This window comes from Bufo bufo, chromosome 4, assembly GCF_905171765.1.
Source record: "Bufo bufo chromosome 4, aBufBuf1.1, whole genome shotgun sequence".
Lineage (NCBI taxonomy): Eukaryota > Metazoa > Chordata > Amphibia > Anura > Bufonidae > Bufo > Bufo bufo.
The window spans coordinates 473,009,674-473,031,140 of NC_053392.1; the positions used below are offsets into that span (position 1 = coordinate 473,009,674).

At 43.3% G+C, this 21,467-nt stretch overlaps 1 protein-coding gene across 4 annotated transcripts in view; it reads left to right on the plus strand.

The window, feature by feature from the left end:
• SYNE1 (spectrin repeat containing nuclear envelope protein 1) overlaps positions 1-21,467 on the plus strand; it is a 413,129-nt gene that overhangs the window by 56,558 nt on the left and 335,104 nt on the right. For all 4 annotated transcript variants that reach the window (XM_040429494.1, XM_040429495.1, XM_040429497.1 and 1 more), the window contains exons 5-8: positions 4,125-4,217; positions 7,240-7,418; positions 9,437-9,633; positions 9,743-9,852. In XM_040429494.1, coding sequence (XP_040285428.1) covers positions 4,125-4,217; positions 7,240-7,418; positions 9,437-9,633; positions 9,743-9,852 — 579 coding nt within the window. The remainder of the gene's footprint in view (positions 1-4,124; positions 4,218-7,239; positions 7,419-9,436; positions 9,634-9,742; positions 9,853-21,467) is intronic.

Sequence of the window (21,467 nt, forward strand, 5' to 3'; positions counted from 1 at the left end):
GTCATGTGACCAGGAAAATCACCTGAATATGATGTCTCCTCCATTCAAATACACTGTACCTGCCATCTGCACTTCACTGTTGGGAGTTTAGTGCAGGTGCGGTGTGTTTGAATGAAGGAGGCTGAGGGATGTGTCTGGTCACATGACCCTCCATCAACAGCCATCTTATGGACAGAACTGTTATGCGGACAGCATAGGAGATTTGCATATCAAGAGGGCATGGCATGTGAAATCAAGCAAATGACAAGGAATATCAACTAAGACTATATTAGTAAGTGTCATACAGTCATCTTACATATACACTGGTCAACATTACCTACAAAATGGCCAACCCCTTTAAAGAGGACCTTTCATGGGTCCAGACATTATTAAATAAGTAGCAGGTTATGTAGGGCATAGAGCAGGGATCTAAGAGCGCTTACTATTTTTTCTGGGCGCCGCTCCGTTCGCCCGCTGTGCCCCCTGTTCACTTTTCCCGCCTGGTATGCTAATGAAATAGCATCGGAGGAAGAGACTGCCCTGTTTCTCAATGGGCGTCTCCTTCTCCCTGGCTGTAGCGCCGTCCTATCACAAAGGAGAGCATCACAGCCAGGGAGAAGGTGAGTTTTTTTTCTCCCTGGCTGTGACACTCTCCTTTGTAATTGGACCGCGCTACAACCAGGGAGAAGGAGACGCCCATTGAGAAACAGGGAAGTCTCCTCCTCCCTGTACCGATGCTATTCATTAGCATGCCAGACGGGAGAATTCAACAGGGGCACAGCGGGCGAACAGAGCAGCGCCCATGAAAAATAGTAAGCGCTCTTAGATCCCTGCTCTATGCCCTACATAACCTGCAACTTTTTTCATAATGTCTGGACCCATGAAAGGTCCTCTTTAATCTTGCCTGGGCATGGCTAATGAAATTTAACTCAGTTGATTTAGTGGCTAAGGGGGCAATATTTTTTTATTTTTTACATAGGGCCAGGTAGAGCTCTACAGCATTTTAACTTCATTTTGTGTTTTCTGTGTTATCTGTGTCTAATATTAAACATAGTTTGATGATATGAAACACTGAATGTATATATAGTTTTGAGACAAGCTGTGACTCTAATTATTAGCTTTTGCTTGCAGTGCTTATCAATTGTGTTTTTCGGGTTTTCATTTGTTAATCCTATATATATATATATATATATATATATATATATATATATATATATATATATTATAAGAAAATGAGGATGCAGCACACTGAAAATGATGGGTGCAAATCAGGCCAGTGTGGACAGGCACCTGGGTCCAATGTAATAAAAAGAAAGAAGGTCAGCAGCACTCCAGAAATATCAAAAAAGAGTGTAGTTTATTGACCCAAAGTCAGCAGCGACGTTTCAACAGCTTGTTGCTGTCTTTTTCAAGCCCGGGCTTGAAAAAGACAGCAACAAGCTGTTGAAACGTCGCTGCTGACTTTGGGTCAATAAACTACACTCTTTTTTGATATTTCTGGAGTGCTGCTGACCTTCTTTCTTTATATATATATATATATATATATATATCATATTTTTTGGACTTTAAGGTGCTCATAGGATATAGAAGACAAAAATAAGGAAAAAATATTTTTTGTCAGACCTCAGATGAGACCTATCTATCAGACCCCCATTCCTCCTCAGATCAGACCCCCTAGCTCCATCAGACTTCATATTAGACCCCCATTAGGCCTTTGTATCAGACCCATATTCCTTCTTAGACCTCAGATCAGACCCCCAAGCTCATCAGACCTCAGATCAGATTCCCAAACTCCATCAGACCTCTGTATCAGACCACCATTCCTCCTCAGACCTCAGATCAGACCCCCATTCCTCCTGAGACCTCAAAACAGACCACTATTCCTCCTCAGACCTCAGAGCAGACTCTCAAGCTCAATCAGACAAACCAAATAAATAAACTTACCTTTCCTGCTCCGGACGGCCCACTCTTCCTGTACTCACCGCTTCATGTTCTTCTTCTGGGACCTGCACTGCACTATAACGTGATGTTGCATGGCGTCAGGTCATAGTGCACCTGACAATGTATGCAGTCAGGAGGACACAGTGCAGAGCCAGGCCCTTTATTAAACTCACTGCCACCCCCCCTATTTATTTTTTATTTTTTTGGGGTGCATGTTATAGTCTGAAAAATACAGTATGGTATATGTACAGTATATACCGGTATGTATATATCTTAACAAATGAAAACTTGAAAAAAAAAAAAAGAATATATCTATATATATATCTGTATCTACCCTGTCTTTGGCTAAGGCTACATGGGCAATGTTCTGACAACTGAATTTATAGTTGACCTTTCCATCAATGATTTGGGACATATTTGAAAAAAATGATGCTGAATTGTGGATGAAGTCAGTGATTTACAGTAGGCCTGCGAGTTTGAATATATATTAAGTTGACTGCTTAAAGAACCGCATTATAAATTGTTAAAATAAAATAGTTTCTTTTGGAGCCTGATATATTGGGGAGACTATTTTGATGGATAAGGTAAGTGTATAACATAGCAACAAATTAATCAAACTTTTGGATCCCCAGCTAGGAATTTTTGATATTTTTCACTGCCCTACTTCACCCCTGGTGTACAAACTTTTCTAAACACTTCAAAATCATTGAATCACAAAAATTATAAAAAGTGTGTAAAAAAAAAACTTGAGGACGCACCTTGAACCCCGCACAGCACAATTCTGCCTCATGCTCGGTCTAGATATAAGGCCTCCTGCACACAAACGTTTTTTTTTCTGTTTACATTCTGTATACGGACCGTATACGGAACCATTCATTTCAATGGATCTGCAAAAAAAACTAAACTGAAGGTACTTGGTATGCCATCCGTTCCATATTTTTGTATTTCAGTTCCGTTCAAACATAGAACATGTCCTATTATTGTCCGCAAATCACGTTCTGTGGCTTCATTCAAGTCAATGGGTTCGCAAAAAAATCGGAGTGCATACAGAATGCATCCGTATGTCTTCCGTATCTGTTCTGTTTTTGCAGAGCCATCTATTGAAAATGTTATGCCCAGCCCAGTTTTTTTATGTACTTACTGTTTAAACATTATTGTATGCTTGTACGCAAAAATACGGATCACAAACGGAAACCAAACGGAACGGCAAAATGGAATGGAAACGGAAACACTACTAAAACAGACCGCAAAACCATATAGTCGTGTGCAGGAGGTGTTTCAGTCAGTGCATGTTGTAGTCTGTTGGGGAGTGGGCTTTAACCCCTTAGTAATCGCTGATAGATCTTTTACGGTAGTCATCAATGGGCCTTATTGTAGAGAGATATGTTTTTACAGTGCTCTAGAATAACAGCAGGCCTTTGCGAGCGCTCTATACACAGGTCTCATGTGAGTGTTGAGCTCTAACTAGGCCCAGCACAGTTTTGACAGTTGTCACTTGTCAGGATTGTTTTCCCCTGTAATTGGGGCTGCTATTAGATCACCATTTAATAGGGGAAATAAGTAATAAAATGATAATAATACAATTTAAAAAATCTGATCTTTTCTGTCTTTTGGGGGCACATCATTAAAGAAAAAGTAAAAAAGTTGAAAAAAGTTAAATAAAATCGTGATAAAAATATAACTAAACACCTGCCCTTCATATAGAAAAGAAAAAAATATATAAAGCTGTGTTTGTCATGGAAAGGAGCCGAAGAAATCTCTATAACACACAAAAATAAAAACATAGCCATTTGACCCGTACATTCAAAATTTCTACAGATTATTATGTCATTATGACCAAAACAGCATGTGTATTAAGGAGTTAAATACGGTAATGAATCTGCAAATAGCTTGAGAAATAACATTCTGCAAAGTCATAACAAAAATAATAGAACTCAATATAGCGTAAATGACAACTATCTTGACCTTTCTGCAGTCTGTGGGGTACAGCACACGTCAACTCGTCTTCTTACCGTGTACTGGAATTTGTGACATGTCATTAGGGCCTTAAAATAACAAAATATAAAAATAAAGATCATGATTTGATCTGTTGGTCTCACTCAGGGATTTTTATTAGTTTTCTCATAAATTAACAGTAAGGAAACTGTATGAGAATTAGAAACATTATTGTAACCTGTTAACATGCTGCATCTTTATTTTTTCAGATTAAATTGGTGAACATAAACTCAACAGATATAGTCGATGGAAGACCCTCCATTGTGCTCGGTTTGATTTGGACCATAATCTTATATTTTCAGGTAATTCCACAGTGAGAATCTGCATTTGCAGTAATGATGCAAGACAAGTAATTAATATAACATCTGCATGCAGCAAACTTCAGTCTAAGGCCTCATGCACACAGCTGTTGCACGGCCGTGCCCATATTGCGGCCTGGAAACAGTGGGTGCGCCCCGCATCATGGATGCGGACCCATTCACTTGAATGGGTCTGCAATCCAGAAGGTCCAGTGCGGAATGGAGGCACAGAACCCCACGGAAGCACCACAGAGTTTCTGTCCATGCCTCTGCACCGCAAGGTGCGGATTGACTACGGACCCATTCAAGTTGAATGGGTCTGGATCCATCTGCGGAATCCACACGGATGTTGCCCGTGCATTGGGGACCGCAAATTGTGGTCCCCAATGCACAGAACGACCGATCAACGGCTATGTGCATGAGGCCTTATTGTCAAGTGTGGTTTGTTCACGAAGCCCGGCTCGTCTTCTTTCTTCTTCTTTGAGGACCTGGGAGGAAAAGGACCTTTGGTGACGTCACTGCGCTCATCACAGGTTCCATCACCATGGTGATGGACCATGTGATGGACTATGTGATGGACCATGTGATAAGCGCAGTGACGTCAACAAAGGTCCATTTCCTCCCAGGTCCTCAAAGAAGAAGAAAGAATACAAGCCGGGCTGCGCGAACAAGTAGATGAGGTGAGTTTAATATTTTTTTATTTTTTTTTAACTCCTCCATCCCTAATTTACTTAGCATTCTGTATTAAGAAAGCTATTATTCATCCTTATAACCATGTTATAAGGGAAAATAATAAAGATCGGGTCCCCATCCCGATCATCTCCTAGCAACCATGTGAGAAAATCGCACCACATCCACACTTGCTTGCGGATGCTTGCGATTTTCACGCAGCCCCATTCACTTCTCTGGGTCCTGCGTTGCGTGAAAAATGCACAATATAGAGCATGCTGCGATTTTCACGCAACGCTCAAGTGATGCGTGAAAATCGCCGCTCATCTGCACAGCCCCATTGAAGTGAATAGGTCCGGATTCAGTGCGGGTGCAATGCGTTCACCTCACGCATTGCACCCACACGGAATTCTCGCCCGTGTGAAAGGGGCCTTAAACGGATCAGTTTTGATTTAGCACATCAGAATGCATCTGTTCCATTACGGATGCGTTTGTGTAAAATCCAAATGGAAAAAAAATTGATCCGTCACAGGGATTCTGTCACCTCGTTTTAGGTTATAGAGATGCGGACATGCACGGCTAGATCGCAGCTAACATGTCCGCAATATACCTGTCCTATAGGGCTGTGTCCTTTTATTTAGTTTTAAAAATGTGCATGTGCAGTTCCTTCCCTGAGGCTGATGCCAGCCCAGGGAAGGAACACTATACCGGCACTGCGCATGTGCGAGCTCGCGCATCGCGAGATTACGGCAATCTAACTGTGAAGAAAGGAGGAGATTCGGAGGACGCAGGCGGTGCTGGGCTCCTCCGCAGGGGGGCATGGCTGGGCACCAAGAAGGTTAGTACAGCCCCTTGGGCTCCTTACAAGGCTCATTTATATATCTCTGAAATCATTTTTTAAACTAAATAAAAGCACACAGCGCTATGGGACAGGCATATTGCGGACATGCTAGCGGCGATCTAGCCGTGCATGTCCGCATCTCTATAACCTAAAACGAGGTGACAGAATCCCTTTAAATAGTTTTTAGTGCCTGATCCATTTTTCTCCGGTTTTTTTTTACCAGACACAACACCGTAGCTTGCAGCGGTTTTGTGTCTGGTCCCAAAACGGAAAGCTGCCAGAATGGAAGACATTTTGATACATCCTGAACAGATCTCCTTCTATTCAGAATGCATGAGGACTAAACCAGAAAACAAGAAGGCCAGTGTGAAAGTAGCCTTACCTGCTCTCCTCCTCTTGGTTCCAGCTTTGAGGGTTCTAGGTTGTCCTCACTGCACTTCCGGTCCTACTTTTGGCCATTTTCACGGTCAGACGGACCCATTGAAATCAATGGGACAGTTTTTAACGCCCGATTGACAGGAGTGCACCCGTCTAAGAGTCTGTCCGTTACCCCTGATGAAGCCAGATTAGCTGGCGAAACATGTTGGGGGACAGTTTAGAGTTTTAGATTCTGATGCCTGTAGTAGTTCTGGTAATGAGTGCAGCATAACACTAGTGGAGCATACACAAGAGTGAACATTGGTTCCCACATAGAGCCATCCATAGTACACTATATATAGGATGGTATTGCACTAATCAGTGAATACAGAGTTCAAGTGTGTGCCGGCATGGGGAGTGCACCCCCGGCCGACATTACAAATACAGGGAACGTGTTACAGAACTGACAGAGCATTAGTTAGTTTTAACCCTTTCTTTATAGCTCACATTCACTTATACTTAGGAGTACTTTTAATTGAAGATAGTAAAAGTTAAGTTTTAATATCCGGGACAAGTTTGGTTATTAGCCTAAACAGGCTTTATTTTTTGGTGATTTATGCTAGTTCTTACCACAAAAAAAAAGTTATTCTAACATATACTGGCCTGACATTTGCCAAATGGACACTATTTTGTCCTATGCCTTGTGAATTGAGGCCTGTGTGCATCACTGTTTCCAGTAGGGCCAATGTGAACACACCCTTAGGTGGGTTGTCCCATCCCACCTCACACATGGCCTTCCTTTATTCATTTCTGTGGGAATGCTGAGAATGACAGAGCGACGCGGTCGGCTATTTTCAAAAGTCCCATTGAAAAGAATAGGAAGCGCACCACACAAGCGTGACCATCCCTCAGTTCATGTTTCTATGGGGCTTACAAAGATAGCCGAGCCAGTGGTCCCATAGAGGTGAATGAAGGGCAGTCGCGCAAGGGTGGTGAACCCTCTGGCACTTTGTGTACTCCATTCTAAGGATATGTGTGGGTCCCACACTGATTACTCAATAGACCTTACAAATGAAATAAATAACCGACTCAGCAGATAAGTCTACCATTTATGGGATTCCTGATATGAACATATTTATTTTCTTTTTTTTTATACAGATCGAAGAATTAACCAGCAATCTCCCACAACTTCATTCACTCTCCAGTAGTACTTCTTCTGTTGACAGTGTAGTGAGTTCTGAGACTGCCAGCCCCCCAACCAAACGGAAAGTTGTTACTAAAATTCAAGGAAGTGCCAAAAAAGCCCTGCTGAGATGGGTGCAGTACACAGCCGGCAAGTAAGTGCAGTCTTTTTTATATTAATTTCTGATTTTTATTGGATTATATACAGAGAGTTTCACCAAAACTGAGTAGTAGAGCAGGCAAGTGGAAAGCAATTCATCCCTTCTAGCTCTGGGAAGAACACATAATTGAACTCTTGGGGGCGATCACAGTGGAGTAGATTTACTAATTCTATCTAAACTAGACTGGCAGTGTAAAGACCCTCCATTTATCACAGTAAGTCATGCTGGATGGTAAATCCAGTGCATCTGTAGACTGTCTGCTCCTACTTTATACCACCTATTGGGTCTAACAGAATTTTTTGTCAAAGTTTTGGTACAAAATCTTGCATTTTAAGCCACGCCTTCTTTCCCACGAAGACCCTCTCTTTCTGCAAGGCTACACCCATTCCGGGCAGACAAGGCACAGTGGCTAATTCCTTTTGGCTTACTTTCTTCTAACATGACATATCAAATTGTGCCAAAAAGTCACCAAATTTTGGTACAGGTTACATCAGGGTCCAGGCGCAGACGCAGTAGTAAATGTGGGCCAATGTGCTTAGAAGCACTATTAAAATAGCTTGACTCATACAAAAATTTTGCATGTAACCAGTAATGTATTAGGTACATATCAATATGTTCACCTGAAGTAAATATCTGGCACATGGGGTTGGGGAGAAGCCTTTTTTCTAATCGCAAGCATGAAATGCAATACCAGCTGAATGTTGGCTTGAATTTGGCTGTACATTATATATACTACATGTACGACCATACACTTCTCTTAACTAATGCTCCTTCTCTGCCAGCCAGCAAAGATCCATGCTGTGTCTTACAGCAGGAGTTTAGGGGAAGGTCTTTCAGTGGTGCTATTAGAGCACAGACTCATCACGGACAAAGTAGTCCTTTTAAGGGGTTGGCCACCTTTTTGAGGGGATGGTTTGGCAAATCGCTCTCCCGGCCAGACCTGCAAAGGAGAAGCATACTTACCTGTTCCTCAGCTACCTCGCTCGGGTCCCCCCGCTGTCAACATCTGTTTAGACGCAACTGCAGCCAATCATTGGCTGCTGTGGTCACCTGTTCCCCTTGCATCAGGTCAATTGGTCATGTGATGTAAGGGCGGCAAGTAACCTCTGCTGGCCAGCAATTGGGTGCAGCAGCTTCAAAGAGTATGTTAACAGCCGGAACCTGAGTGAGGCAGTCAAGGACAGGGAAAGAAGGAGCTGGGAACCAGCGGCTCGGAACAGCTTCCCTTTTTCATGTCTGGCCAGGAGGAGGATTTGCCCCCCAAAAAACCAAAAGGTGGGCAACTTATTTAAGAAGAAAGAGTTGAACGGCACTCCTCGGTATGTGAGGTGCTTTGTGGTATACAAAGTTACTTGTAGTTGAAGGAAAGACCACGGCACTCTCTTTTTGCTGTTACATCAAAACGCTTATTTTTTATTGCCTTATTGCATCCATCCCCAAAAAAATTGAGCCACTGGCCAACGTTTCGGTCAACGATAGACCTTGATCACGGCTCAATTTTTTTTTTTGGATGGATACAATAAGGCAATAAAAAATAAGCGTTTTGATGTAACAGCAAAAAGAGAGTGCCATGGTCTTTCCTTCAACTACAGGCAACTTGTTTAAGACTGGGCAACTCATTTAACATAAATTATAGATTATTAAAGGGGTTGTTTGGTCTAGAAAACCAAGGGTGCCTTATTCATGACCAAATTTGTTTGCCAGAATGAAGAGTTACTACAAATAGTACCTCTCACTTTGGAGAGCCTTACTCAGACTTCACATGGATTTCAAAAATAACTGTGTAGTGCTTAATTTCACCTGTGGTGGCACTGCAGGGAAATTAAGCACTTGCTGTAGCGTTCCCCAATAGAGTACAGATGATCACTGGGGAACCTAGCAGCAGAAAATTCAAAGAACCCTTGTAAAAAATAGTTTGCCCAAAACACCTTTGTGTTCAAAATGCTACACGCCCTTTCAGTCCTTAAAAGAATCTGGTTATCTAACCATGTTTACTTGTTCTTTATTAAAAGGCGTCTTGGGATCGAAATAAAAGATTTTGGACCAAGCTGGAGAAACGGCATTGCCTTCCACTCAATGATACACGCAATAAGGCCAGAACTTGTGGACATGGACAAGCTGAAAGGAAGGACCAACCATGAAAATCTGGAAGAAGCCTTTTCAATTGCAGAAACTGAGCTAGGAATTCCAAGGCTGCTGGATCCTGAAGGTATTTTCTATACAATTAGGCATATTGTCATTAATTAGAATTATTGCTATACTTGGAATACTGATTATACAGATGAGTTATATAATTTACTCTGCTTTTTTGTATCTAGATGTTGACGTTGACAAGCCTGATGAAAAGTCCATCATGACCTACATAGCTCAGTTCCTAAAACACTATCCTGATCCTCACAACTCATCAGCAGATGGCCAAGGAGATGAGGTAAATAACAAGTAATGAATATTGCTAATTTCATTGTAAGGACTCATTTCCTCAATTGTATTTTTCTTCAATGTTGTATCCGTTCCTCACAAAACCAGACAAGTTAATGGGGCCATTCACACATCTTTTTTTTTCTTTTCATGGATCCATGTGGCCGATCCCAGAATCTCACTGCAGGTCCTATTCTTGTCCGTTTTGGCAGATGAGAATAGCCCTTTAAATTCATGGGTGTGACAAAGATAGAGAATGCAAATGGAGGGGCTTCCATTTTCAAGGATGTATTTTTTGTGGACTAAAATTTGATATATCTGTCTGCGTAGACCTTAAAGGGGTTGTCTCACTTTGGCAAATTGCATTTATCATGTAGAGAAAGTTAATACAAGGCACTTACTAATGTGTTGTCCATATTGCCTCCTTTGCTGGCTTGATTACATTTTCCATTACATTATACACTGTTCATATTCAGGGTTACGAACACTCTGCAATCCAGCAGCAGTGGCCGTGCCTGCACACTATAGAAAAAGCCCCGGCCTCTCTGGTGGTATCTGCGCTGCAGCGGTGGCCGTAACCCCTGGAAATAACTAGTGTATGATGTGATGAAAAAATGAATCCAGCCAGCAAAGGAGGCAATATGGCCAATAACAATATATTAGTAAGTGCCTTGTATTAACTTTCTCTGCGTTGTAAATGACATTTGCTGAAGTGAGACAACCCCTTTAACTAGAAAGAATTGCTTACGTTAGCCCCTTATTTATGTTTGCTACTTTTTTGGGTTTGAGAGAAAAAAGCAAGTTTGTGGATGTGTCATGACTGTAACTAACAAGCTATAAAAAGGCTCAATTTATTGGAAGGTTGCCTTTATCATTGGAAAGTTTAGGGTACTTTCACACTAGCGTCTTTCTTTCCTGGCATAGAGTTCCGTCCTAGGGGCTCTATACCGGAAAAGAACTGATCATTTTTATCCCCATGCATTCTGAATGGAGAGTAATCTGTTCAGGATGCATCAGGATTTCTTCAGTTCAGTCATTTTGAATGAACAGGCAAAAATATAAAACCGTAGCATGCTACGGTTTTATCTCCGACGAAAAAAAAAACTGAAGACTTGCCGGAATGCCGGATCCGGCACTTTTCCTCATAGAAATGTATTAGTGCCGGATCCGGCATTCAAAATACCGGAATGCCGGATCAGCCCTTCCGGTCTCACCACGGTGATGGATCATGTGATTGGACCATGTGATATGACGTCACCACAGGTCCTTTAGCCGGCAGCTCATGATTAAAGAAGTAAGAAGAGACTGGCAGCTACGCGATCAAGAGGAGAAGGTGAGTTAATTATTTTATTTTTTTTTAACCCTCAATTGACCACCTACTAAGCATTCTGTATTAAAGAATGCTATTATTTTTTTTCATTATAACCATGTTATAAGGGAAAATAATACAGTGAATAGACTGTCATCTTAGCAACCATGCGTGAAAATCGCACCGCATCCGCACTTGATTGCGGATGCTTGCGATTTTCACTCAGCCGAATTCACTTCTATGGGGCCTGTGTTGCGTGATAACACAGGCCCCATGTGAACTCAGCCTAAGGCTCCTTTCACACGAGCGAGTTTTCCGCGCAGGTGCAATGCATGATGTGAACGCATAGAACCCGCACTGAATCCTGACCCATTCATTTCAATGGGTCTGTGTACATGAGCGTTTTTTTCACGCATCAGTTCTGCGTTGCGTGAAAAATGCAGCATGTTCTATAATCTGCATTTTTCACGCAACCCTGGCTCCATAGAAGTGAATGGGGCTTCAGTGAAAAACGCATTGCATCCGGAAGCAAGTGCGGATGCAATGCGTTTTTCACTGATGGTTGCTAGGAGATGTTTGTAAACCTTCAGTTTTTTATCACGCGAGTGAAAAACGCATCAAAACGCATTGCACCCGCGCGGAAAAAACTGAACAACTGAATATAATCGCAGACAAAACTGACTGAACTTACTTGCAAAGTGGTGCAAGTTTCACTGAACGCATCCTGAACGCATCCGGCCCCAATCCGCAACGCCCGTGTGAAAGGGGCCTAAGGCCTCTTTCACGCAGGCATCGCGGGTGAGGTCCAGATGCGTTCAGGGTGCATTGCGGGAAGCCCGCGCAAGTAGGCACGCAATTTCAGTAAGTTTTGTCTGCGATTGCATTCCGATGTTCAGTTTTTTCCACGCGAGTGCAATGCGTTTTGCATGCGCATGAGAAAAAACTGAATGTGGTACCCAGACCCGAACCTAGACTTCTTCACTAAAGTTCGGGTTTGGGTTTGGTGCTCTGTAGATTTTATTATTTTCCTTTATAACATGGTTATAAGGGAAAATAATAGCATTCTTTAATACAGAATGCAAAGTGAAATGTCACTTGAGGGTTAAAAAAAAAAAAAAACATTACTTACCTCATTCACTTGATCGAGCAGCCGGGATCCTCTTCTTTATTTTTCTTGAAGGACCTGCAAAAGGACCTTTGCTGACATAGTTGCACTAATTAAAATCAGCCTATGGGGCAGACAAGCTGATCAGGAGTGCACGTCGCTTTAGGTCAGAAAAAAGTATAATAAAAATACAAAATTTATTAATAAAGTATATTAGGCAAACTTTTATTAGGGCATTAGGGACATCTTATTACAATTTGATGCAATGGTTTAGTTACTCTTTCATTTAAAATGTTCTCTTTATTGCATGGTAATATAGTAACCACTTAAAGGGAACCTATCACCGGGATTTTGTGTATAGAGCTGAGCACATGGGTTGCTAGATGGCCGCTAGCACATCCGCAATACCCAGTCCCCATAGCTCTGTGTGCTTTTATTGTGTAAAAAAAACGATTTGATACATATGCAAATTAACCTGAGATGAGTCCTGTACGTGAGATGAGTCAGGGACAGGACTCATCTCAGGTTAATTTGCATATGTATCAAATCGTGTTTTTTTTTACACAATAAAAGCACACAGAGCTATGGGGACTGGGTATTGCGGATGTGCTAGCGGCCATCTAGCAACCCATTTGCTCAGCTCTATACACAAAATCCCGGTGACAGGTTCCCTTTAAACCATCCAGGAAGGTGATGCAAATGAATATTTCTGGTATCACGGTAGAGGACAGTTTTTTGCACTTTAACGTACAGTACAGGTTGTCTCATCACAGTGAAACTCTTCAATATTAGAGCCACAATCTGGCTCTCAAGACCCAATGGCTAAATTTGCCAGGAGAAGTTCCTGTCTGTCCTTCTGCAGTTTTAAGTTGGCAATACACTAGGGTTTAAGACGGTTGTTTTCTTAATGACTGTTCCTGGTTGTTCTATTGGACTACAATTCCATAAACGATAAATCAGTGATCAGTGATAACTCAGTGATCTTTGGCCCACTGTGTACTTCTATTGATATGATGCTGATCTGTTGTTTGGCATAGACCACCTTTCTATAGATGTCTGCAGTAGGTAGGCATCTGTCATGTTTTTGTGTCATTAAAAGTTGCAGAAAATGTTATAAATCAACATTCAAAACCTTTAGGCCTCATGCACACGACCGTTGTGTGCACCCGTGGCCGTCGTGCTGTTTTCCGTTTTTTTTCGCTGACCCATTGACTTTCAATGGGTCCGTGGAAAAATCGGAAAATGCACCGTTTTGCAGCCGCATCCGTGATCCGTGTTTCCTGGCCGTGAAAAAAATATGACCTGTCCTATTTTTTTCACGGCCAACGGTTCACGGACCCATTCAAGTCAATGGGTCCGTGAAAGAACACGGATGCACACAAGATTGGCATCCGTGTCCGTGATCCGTGGCCGTAGGCTAGTTTTTATACAGACGGATCCAAAGATCCGTCTGCATAAAAGCTTTTTCATAGCTGAGTTTTCACTTCGTGAAAACTCAGAACCGACAGTATATTCTAACACAGAGGCGTTCCCATGGTGATGGGGACGCTTCAGGTTAGAATATACTAACAGAACTGTGTACATGACTGCCCCCTGCTGCCTGGAAGGTGCTGCCAGGCAGCAGGGGGCAGCCCCCCCCCCTGTAGTTAACACATTGGTGGCCAGTGGGCCCCCCCCCTCCCCTGTAGTTAACTCATTGGTGGCCAGTGCGGCCGGCCCCCCTCCCTCCCCTGTAGTTAACTCGTTGGTGGCCAGTGGCCCCCCCCCTCCCTCCCCTGTAGTTAACTCGTTGGTGGCCAGTGGGCCTTCTCCCCTCCCTCCCCCTCCTAATTAAAATCTCCCCCCTATCATTGGTGGCAGCGGAGTGTACCGATCGGAGTCCCAGTTTAATCGCTGGGGCTCCGATCGGTAACCATGGCAACCAGGACGCTACTGCAGTCCCGGTTGCCATGGTTACTTAGCAATTTGTAGAACCATTATACTTACCTGCGAGCTGCGATGTCTGCATCCGGCCGGGAGCTCCTCCTACTGGTAAGTGACAGGTCCGGCCGGGAGCTCCTCCTACTGGTCAGTGACAGGTCCGGCCGGGAGCTCCTCCTACTGGTAAGTGACAGGTCATGTCACTTACCAGTAGGAGGAGCTCCCGGCCGGACGTCACTTACCAGTAGGAGGAGCTCCCGGCCGGACCTGTCACTTACCAGTAGGAGGAGCTCCCGGCCGGACGCAGAGATCGCAGCTCGCAGGTAAGTATAATGGTTCTACAAATTGCTAAGTAACCATGGCAACCGGGACTGCAGTAGCGTCCTGGTTGCCATGGTTACCGATCGGAGCCCTAGCGATTAAACTGGGACTCCGATCGGTACACTCCGCTGCCACCAATGATAGGGGGGAGATTTTAATTAGGAGGGGGAGGGAGGGGAGAAGGCCCACTGGCCACCAACGAGTTAACTACAGGGGAGGGAGGGGGGGGGGCCCACTGGCCACCAACGAGTTAACTACAGGGGAGGGAGGGGGGCCGGCCGCACTGGCCACCAATGAGTTAACTACAGGGGAGGGGGGGGCCGGCCGCACTGGCCACCAATGTGTTAACTACAGGGGGGGGGCTGCCCCCTGCTGCCTGGCAGCACCTGCCAGGCAGCAGGGGGCAGTCATGTACACAGTTCTTTTAGTATATTCTAACCTGAAGCGTCCCCATCACCATGGGAACGCCTCTGTGTTAGAATATACTGTCGGATTTGAGTTTCACGATGTAACTCAAATCCGACAGTATATTCTAACATAGAGGCGTTCCCATGGTGATGGGGACGCTTCAAGTTAAAATATACCATCGGATTGGAGAAAACTCCGATCCGATGGTATATTAACTCCTGACTTTACATTGAAAGTCAATGGGGGACGGATCCGTTTGAAATTGCACCATATTGTGTCAACGTCAAACGGATCCGTCCCCATTGACTTGCATTGTAATTCAGGACGGATCCGTTTGGCTCCGCATGGTCAGGCGGACACCAAAACGACTTTTTTTTCATGTCCGTGGATCCTCCAAAAATCAAGGAAGACCCACGGACGAAAAAACGGTCACGGATCACGGAAAAACGGAACCCCGTTTTGCGGACCGCAAAAAAATACGGTCGTGTGCATGAGGCCTTAGTGCATGGCCAGCGTTTCGTAGTGGTCATTGAGATGAAACCAGCATCCACATCTGCCCCAGAGTCTGAGGTCTAAGGTCTTAGCTCATAGAAGGGACAAAGGAAACCACCCCTGTGATGTCCATATTCCTTAGCAGGGCACACAAACTGGTGTTGCCGTCATGGGACTGCACTTAAAGGGGTTGTCCGAGTTATAAAAAATATATATATAGCACTGTAAATCTGATGAGCAGCAATATTTAACTGAGCTAAGCAAGTTTTAGGTAAAACATTTTTTTTTCCTCATCTCCCTGGTTCTCTTCTGGCCCTTTGTTTACCTGCAGTAACAACAATCTCTGCCCCTCCCCATGCACTGCTAAGGGAGTGAATATGTGCTGCCCTGAGTGACATGTTTGCCTGTTGGGAGACTCAGCAGCATGTTATATGTGTAGGACTACAGGTCCCAGCTGTACAATGACACTGCTGATACACGCAGGATCTTCCCCCTACCTGTTGTGCAATGCTCTGCAGAACTCCTCTGTCAGCTCCTGTGCCCAGCATTTGTCTCCTCACTGCCTGCAGCTTCTCAGTAAAGCCTTCAGCCCTGAGTCTGTGCTGCTAAAGGGGTTAAGAATAACGGGAGAAAGCAATAAGCAGCAGCCAGCAGTGCAGGGGGGCGTGGCCAGCACAGTGACGTCTCGTGTACAGCTCTCTCAGGCTTGTGCACGAAGCATTATCAAAGCAGGGAGAGAAGCTGACATCACAGGTCATGTGACCCTCAGTGAAATCTGAGAAAGGAGCAACTACAGATGCATAAGTGCATGGCAAAGCTGTTACATTTGATTAGTTAGAAACTTATAAAGAACAAAAAAAATAACTCGGACAACCCCTTTAAAGTTTTCAGGTGTAATGTAAGAAAGTCTAGTAAAATGTAACCTGATGGACCCCATTAAGATCAGTGGGGGGAGGGGAGGGGGTATGGCACTGTTAGTTTTTGTCATTTGATGAAAACAGTGCTGCAGTTATTTTCACTGTTCTGCTCAGTTATAGGAAATAATCAACCGTGATGTGAGTGAAGTATAAGGGTCCATTTACACGTCCGCGAAATGGGTCCGCATCCGTTTCGCAATTTTGCGGAACAGCTGCGGACCCATTCATTTTCAATGGGGCCGGAATTTGCTGTCCGCATCCGCAGTTCCTGATCCGCAGTTCCGTTCTGCAAAAAAATAGAACATGTCTTATTCTTGTCTGCAATTGCGGACAAGAAAAGGCATTTTCTGTGAGAGTGCCGGCGATGTGCGGTCCGCAAAACACATACGGACGTGTGAATGGACCCTTACTTGTAGTCCAGGCTCATACTTTTTACATACATTGACACAAACAATCAGGAAAATTTGCCGCCTAGATATTTAGGTCACAAATCGTTTGTAGCCAGGGGCTGACTGGCCATAGACCCTACAGGGAAACTTCCCGGTGGGCCGATGCCCTGAGAGCCTCCCATTTGTAATCAGCAAACAGTCTCAAAAATGGTGAGGGGTTAGAGGACAACATATATTAGAAAGTTGTATAATTGTTAATAGTACAATAATTTTGCTTTACTTACACAAAAAGGGGAACCCTCTTTAGAAACGGCATCTCTTTTGGTCTTGTCGTCTGACAGCAGCAATGACATGTATCAAGCATTTGTGTAGAACGGCTTGCTCCTGCTTTCAGTTGATTGAGACATGGTTTGGCCTGAAGGTGTCGCTGTTGCTATTGCTATGTAAATCACATGGCTATTCATGAATATCTGTTAAAGGGTTTCTGTCACCTGAAAAATTGGTATTAACGATGTGCTAATGTCAGCTGACATAACTATATTAGTGTCATCTCACTGCGTGCCGCCGTTATTGAGAAAAACAAACTTTTATAATATGCTAATTAGCCTCTGGAGCGGGGAGGGGGGGGCGTTGCTCCTGCTCCTAGAGGCTCCGTTCTCCCACCTCTGGCCACGGACTGCTACACTAGATTGACAGGGGAAGGCATCGTTGGTCTCCTACCTCTGGCCCTGTCTGTAGTGTCAATCTTGCGCTGTTCAGTATTCGGCACAGGCACAGTGAGGCAGCTGGCGAGCGCCCTTCACTCACTGCGCCTGCGCCATTTAGTGAGATTTACACTACAGACAGGGCCAGAGGTAGGAGACCAACGATGCCTGCCCCTGTCAATCTAGTGTAGCAGTCCGTGGCCAGAGGTGGGAGAACGGAGCCTCTAGGAGCAGGAGCAACACCCCCCCCCCCCCTGCTCCTAGAGGCTAAATAGCATATTACAAAAGTTCATTTTTTTTCAATAAAGGCTTTAGGCAGTGAGATGGCACTAATATAGTTATGTCAGCTGACATTAGCACATCGCTAATGTCTGTCAGCTTAATACCAATTTTTCAGGTGACAGAAACCCTTTAATAAGTTGAAGGCTACATGCTGTTAATATGTGGAGTGTAAGCCTCACTGTATTTCATGTGGATGAAAGTAAACCTAACTTCCTATACCATTAATTACACTGTAAGATATTCTAGACTGACTGCAGATTCCCTACTGAAAGCCATGAAACCTTTCAAATGAAATAAATGCAATCCTGTGGCTGTGAAGTATTATTGTGCAGTGCAGGACGTGACCTACTCCTCCACATGTAAAGTGTCGTCAATCCGAAGATTGAGTGAGACTGAGTAATTATAAAGGAAAGTGGTGGTTCACGGATGAAAGCTTGAGCCAAGTAGACCAATCTGTAAAAACATGTTTACTTCCCAAATCTTTCATACTAATCTGATGAATGCAATGCATTCAACTTTCTATATTTCCATAGAACTTTCCTATCGCTTGCAGGCATGGGATTGCTGATGGTTGTGACCTGTAACATGCCCAGGGCTCTGTTCTCGTTTGCGCTAGAAGCTCCTTCCATATTTGATGGCAAAAACTTGCCCTGCTTGAACTAGACTTTTATTTTTAGAAGTTGATACGAGTCTAAAGCTCTGCTTGGCTCAGAAATTTAGCCCCAAATACGAATATTAGTAACATAGTACACATTTGTCCATCCAGTTCGGCCTGTCATCCTGCAAGTTGATCCAGAGGAAGGCAAAAAAAAAACTGTGAGGTAGAAGCCAATTTTCCCCACTTTAGGAGAATAAAAAATTCCTTCCCGACTCCAATCAGGCAATCAGAATAACTCCCTGGATCAACGACCCCTCTCTAGTAGCTATAGCCTGTAATATTATTACACTCCAGAAATACATCCAGGCCCCTCTTGAACTCTTTTAGTGAACTCACCATCACCACCTCCACAGGCAGAGAGTTCCATAGTCTCACTGCTCTTACCGTAAAGAACCCTTTTCTATGTTTGTGTACAAACCTTCTTTCCTCCAGACGCAGAGGATGTCCCCTCGTCACAGTCACAGTCCTGGGGATAAATAGATGATGGGATAGATCTCTGTACTGACCCCTGATATATTTATACATAGTAATTAGATCTCCCCTCAGTCGTCTTTTTTCTAAAGTGAATATCCCTAATTTTGATAATATTTCAGGGTACAGTAGTTGCCCCATTCCAGTTATTACTTTAGTTGCCCTCCTCTGGACCCTCTCCAGGTCTGCTATGTCTGCCTTGTTCACAGGAGCCCAGAACTGTACACAGTACTCCATGTGTGTTCTGACTAGTGATTTGTAAAGTGGTATGACTATGTTCTCATCACGGGCATCTATGCCCCTTCTGATGCAACCCATTATCTTGTTAGCCTTGGCAGCAGCTGCCTGACACTGGTTTTTGCAGCTTAGTTTGCTGTTTATTAAAATTCCTAGATCCTTTTCCATGTCAGTGTTACCGAGTGTTTTACCATTTAGTATGTACGGGTGACTTGCATTATTCCTTCCCATGTGCATAACTTTACATTTGTCAGTGTTAAACCTCATCTGCCACTTATCTGCCCAAGCCTCCAATCTATCCAGATCCCTCTGTAGTAGTATACTGTCCTCTTCAGTGTTAATTACTTTACACAGTTTAGTGTCATCTGCAAAAAAATTTATTTTACTGTGCAAGCCTTCTCCAAGATCATTAATAAATATATTGAAGAGATAAGGGCCCAATACTGACCCCTGAGGTACTCCACTAGTGACAGTGACCCAATCTGAGTGTGTACCGTTAATAACCACCCTCTGTTTTCTATCATTGAGCCAGTTACTTACCCACTTACAGACGTTTTCTCCCAGTCCGAGCATTCTCATTTTATATACTAACCTTTTATGTGGTACAGTGTCAAATGCTTTGGAGAAGTCCAGATACACGACATCCATTGATTCGCCGCTGTCAAGTCTAGAACTTGCCGAGTTTTTATTGCAAAATTTGAAACTTTGATGCAAAATTGCAAGAAGTTGCCCAATGAATGTAAATTACTGAGTAACATTAAAGCGGCTCTGTCACCAGGATCAACCCTATAAAACCAGACATCATGCTGATTAAAACTATACCTTTCTTTTATCTGTATGTTAAATAGCTGCAGAGAAATCAGTTTTTAGTCATATACAAATGAGAAGTTTGAGCACCAGGAGGTGGGGCTGAATCCTTTGAGCGCTGCTTTGTAAGGCTACTTTCACACTAGCATTTAAGTTTTTCGGTATTGAGATCGTCATAGTGGCTCAATACCGGAAAATAACACTTCAGTTTTGTCCCCATTCATTGTAAATGGGGACAAAACTGAACAGAACCGAATGCTCCAAAATACACTCCGTTCCGTCCTCCTTCCGGAGAGAAAACCGCAATATGTTGTAGTTTGCTTTCCGTCCTGGGATGTAGAGCAAGACGGATCTGGCATGACCGCCAATGCAAGTCAATGGGGACGGATCAGTTTTCTCTGACACAATAGAAGACGGATCCGTCCCCCATTGACTTTCAATGGTGTTCATGACTGATCCGTCTTGGCAATGTTAAAGATAATACAACCGGATCTGTTCATAACGGAGGCAGACGGTTGTATTATCAGTAACAGAAACATTTTTGCTGAACCCTGCCGGATCCAGCAAAAACGCTAGTGTGAAAGTAGCCTTACACCTCCTGTGCTCTACACACCCCCTTCTCCCCCTAATTGACAGGGCTAGACATCAGGCTGAGGGCAGAGCTGTGTCCTAGCCTCTATATATCATATACTCTAGGGTTCAAACCTGGGTTCTCTACGTGCAAAACCCAACACTTAGCTCAAGCTATAGCTACCACATAGAAATGTATGTTTTTTCTATGCATGTATTAGTAGTGTCTTTATAGACATATATTGTGCCTGTGAATAAAGCAGTAATCTGTAGATCAGCTTTCTGAGCAGATCTCAGTGTGGTGAAGCTATAGTACATAGTGTATTCTCTATATATAGAGAATAAAACCACAGATATCACTGCAGCTGTTTAGCATACAGACAAAAGAAAGGTATTGCTTTAATTAGCATGATGAGCCCTACCAGCCAGTATATCTGGTTTAATAGGGTTGATCCTGATGACCGATCCTCTTTAACACAATGTGCAACGTGTTTATTTATATGTCTGTCTATCTATTATCTATCTGTCAGTCTATCTTTTTGCCTCATATTTATCTGTGTATCTATCTATCTATCTATCTATCTATCTATCTATCTATCTATCTAATATCTATTTATCTAAAAAAGCAAATGATGAGGCAACACTCCAGTATCAGTGAAGGGTGTTAGAAGGGTGTTTTTTTATTCTGTCTGTAATTTAACATTGTAATTTAGTTTTTGTTTATGTCATAACCTGTCTGTTCCCCATGAAATAGCAGTGCTGGAGCACCTTTTATGAGAATTATTTTTCCCACATTTACTAATGTGAGCAAACCTACGTGTTGTCATAAATTGAACCAAAATTTTGCACAGTTTGTTACATTTTGGTGCATTCTGCTCCATCTAGCTTTAGAAAGATCTATTCTGCTTAGCTCTTCAAGGGGCTGGTTTACTTAAAAGGGGCATGTCTTAGTGGGGAGAGAAGTGGGGCTTATGATGCATTATTTTGTGACAAAATTGAGCCACAATTCTGGTGTAAAATTTTGTTTCAAACTAA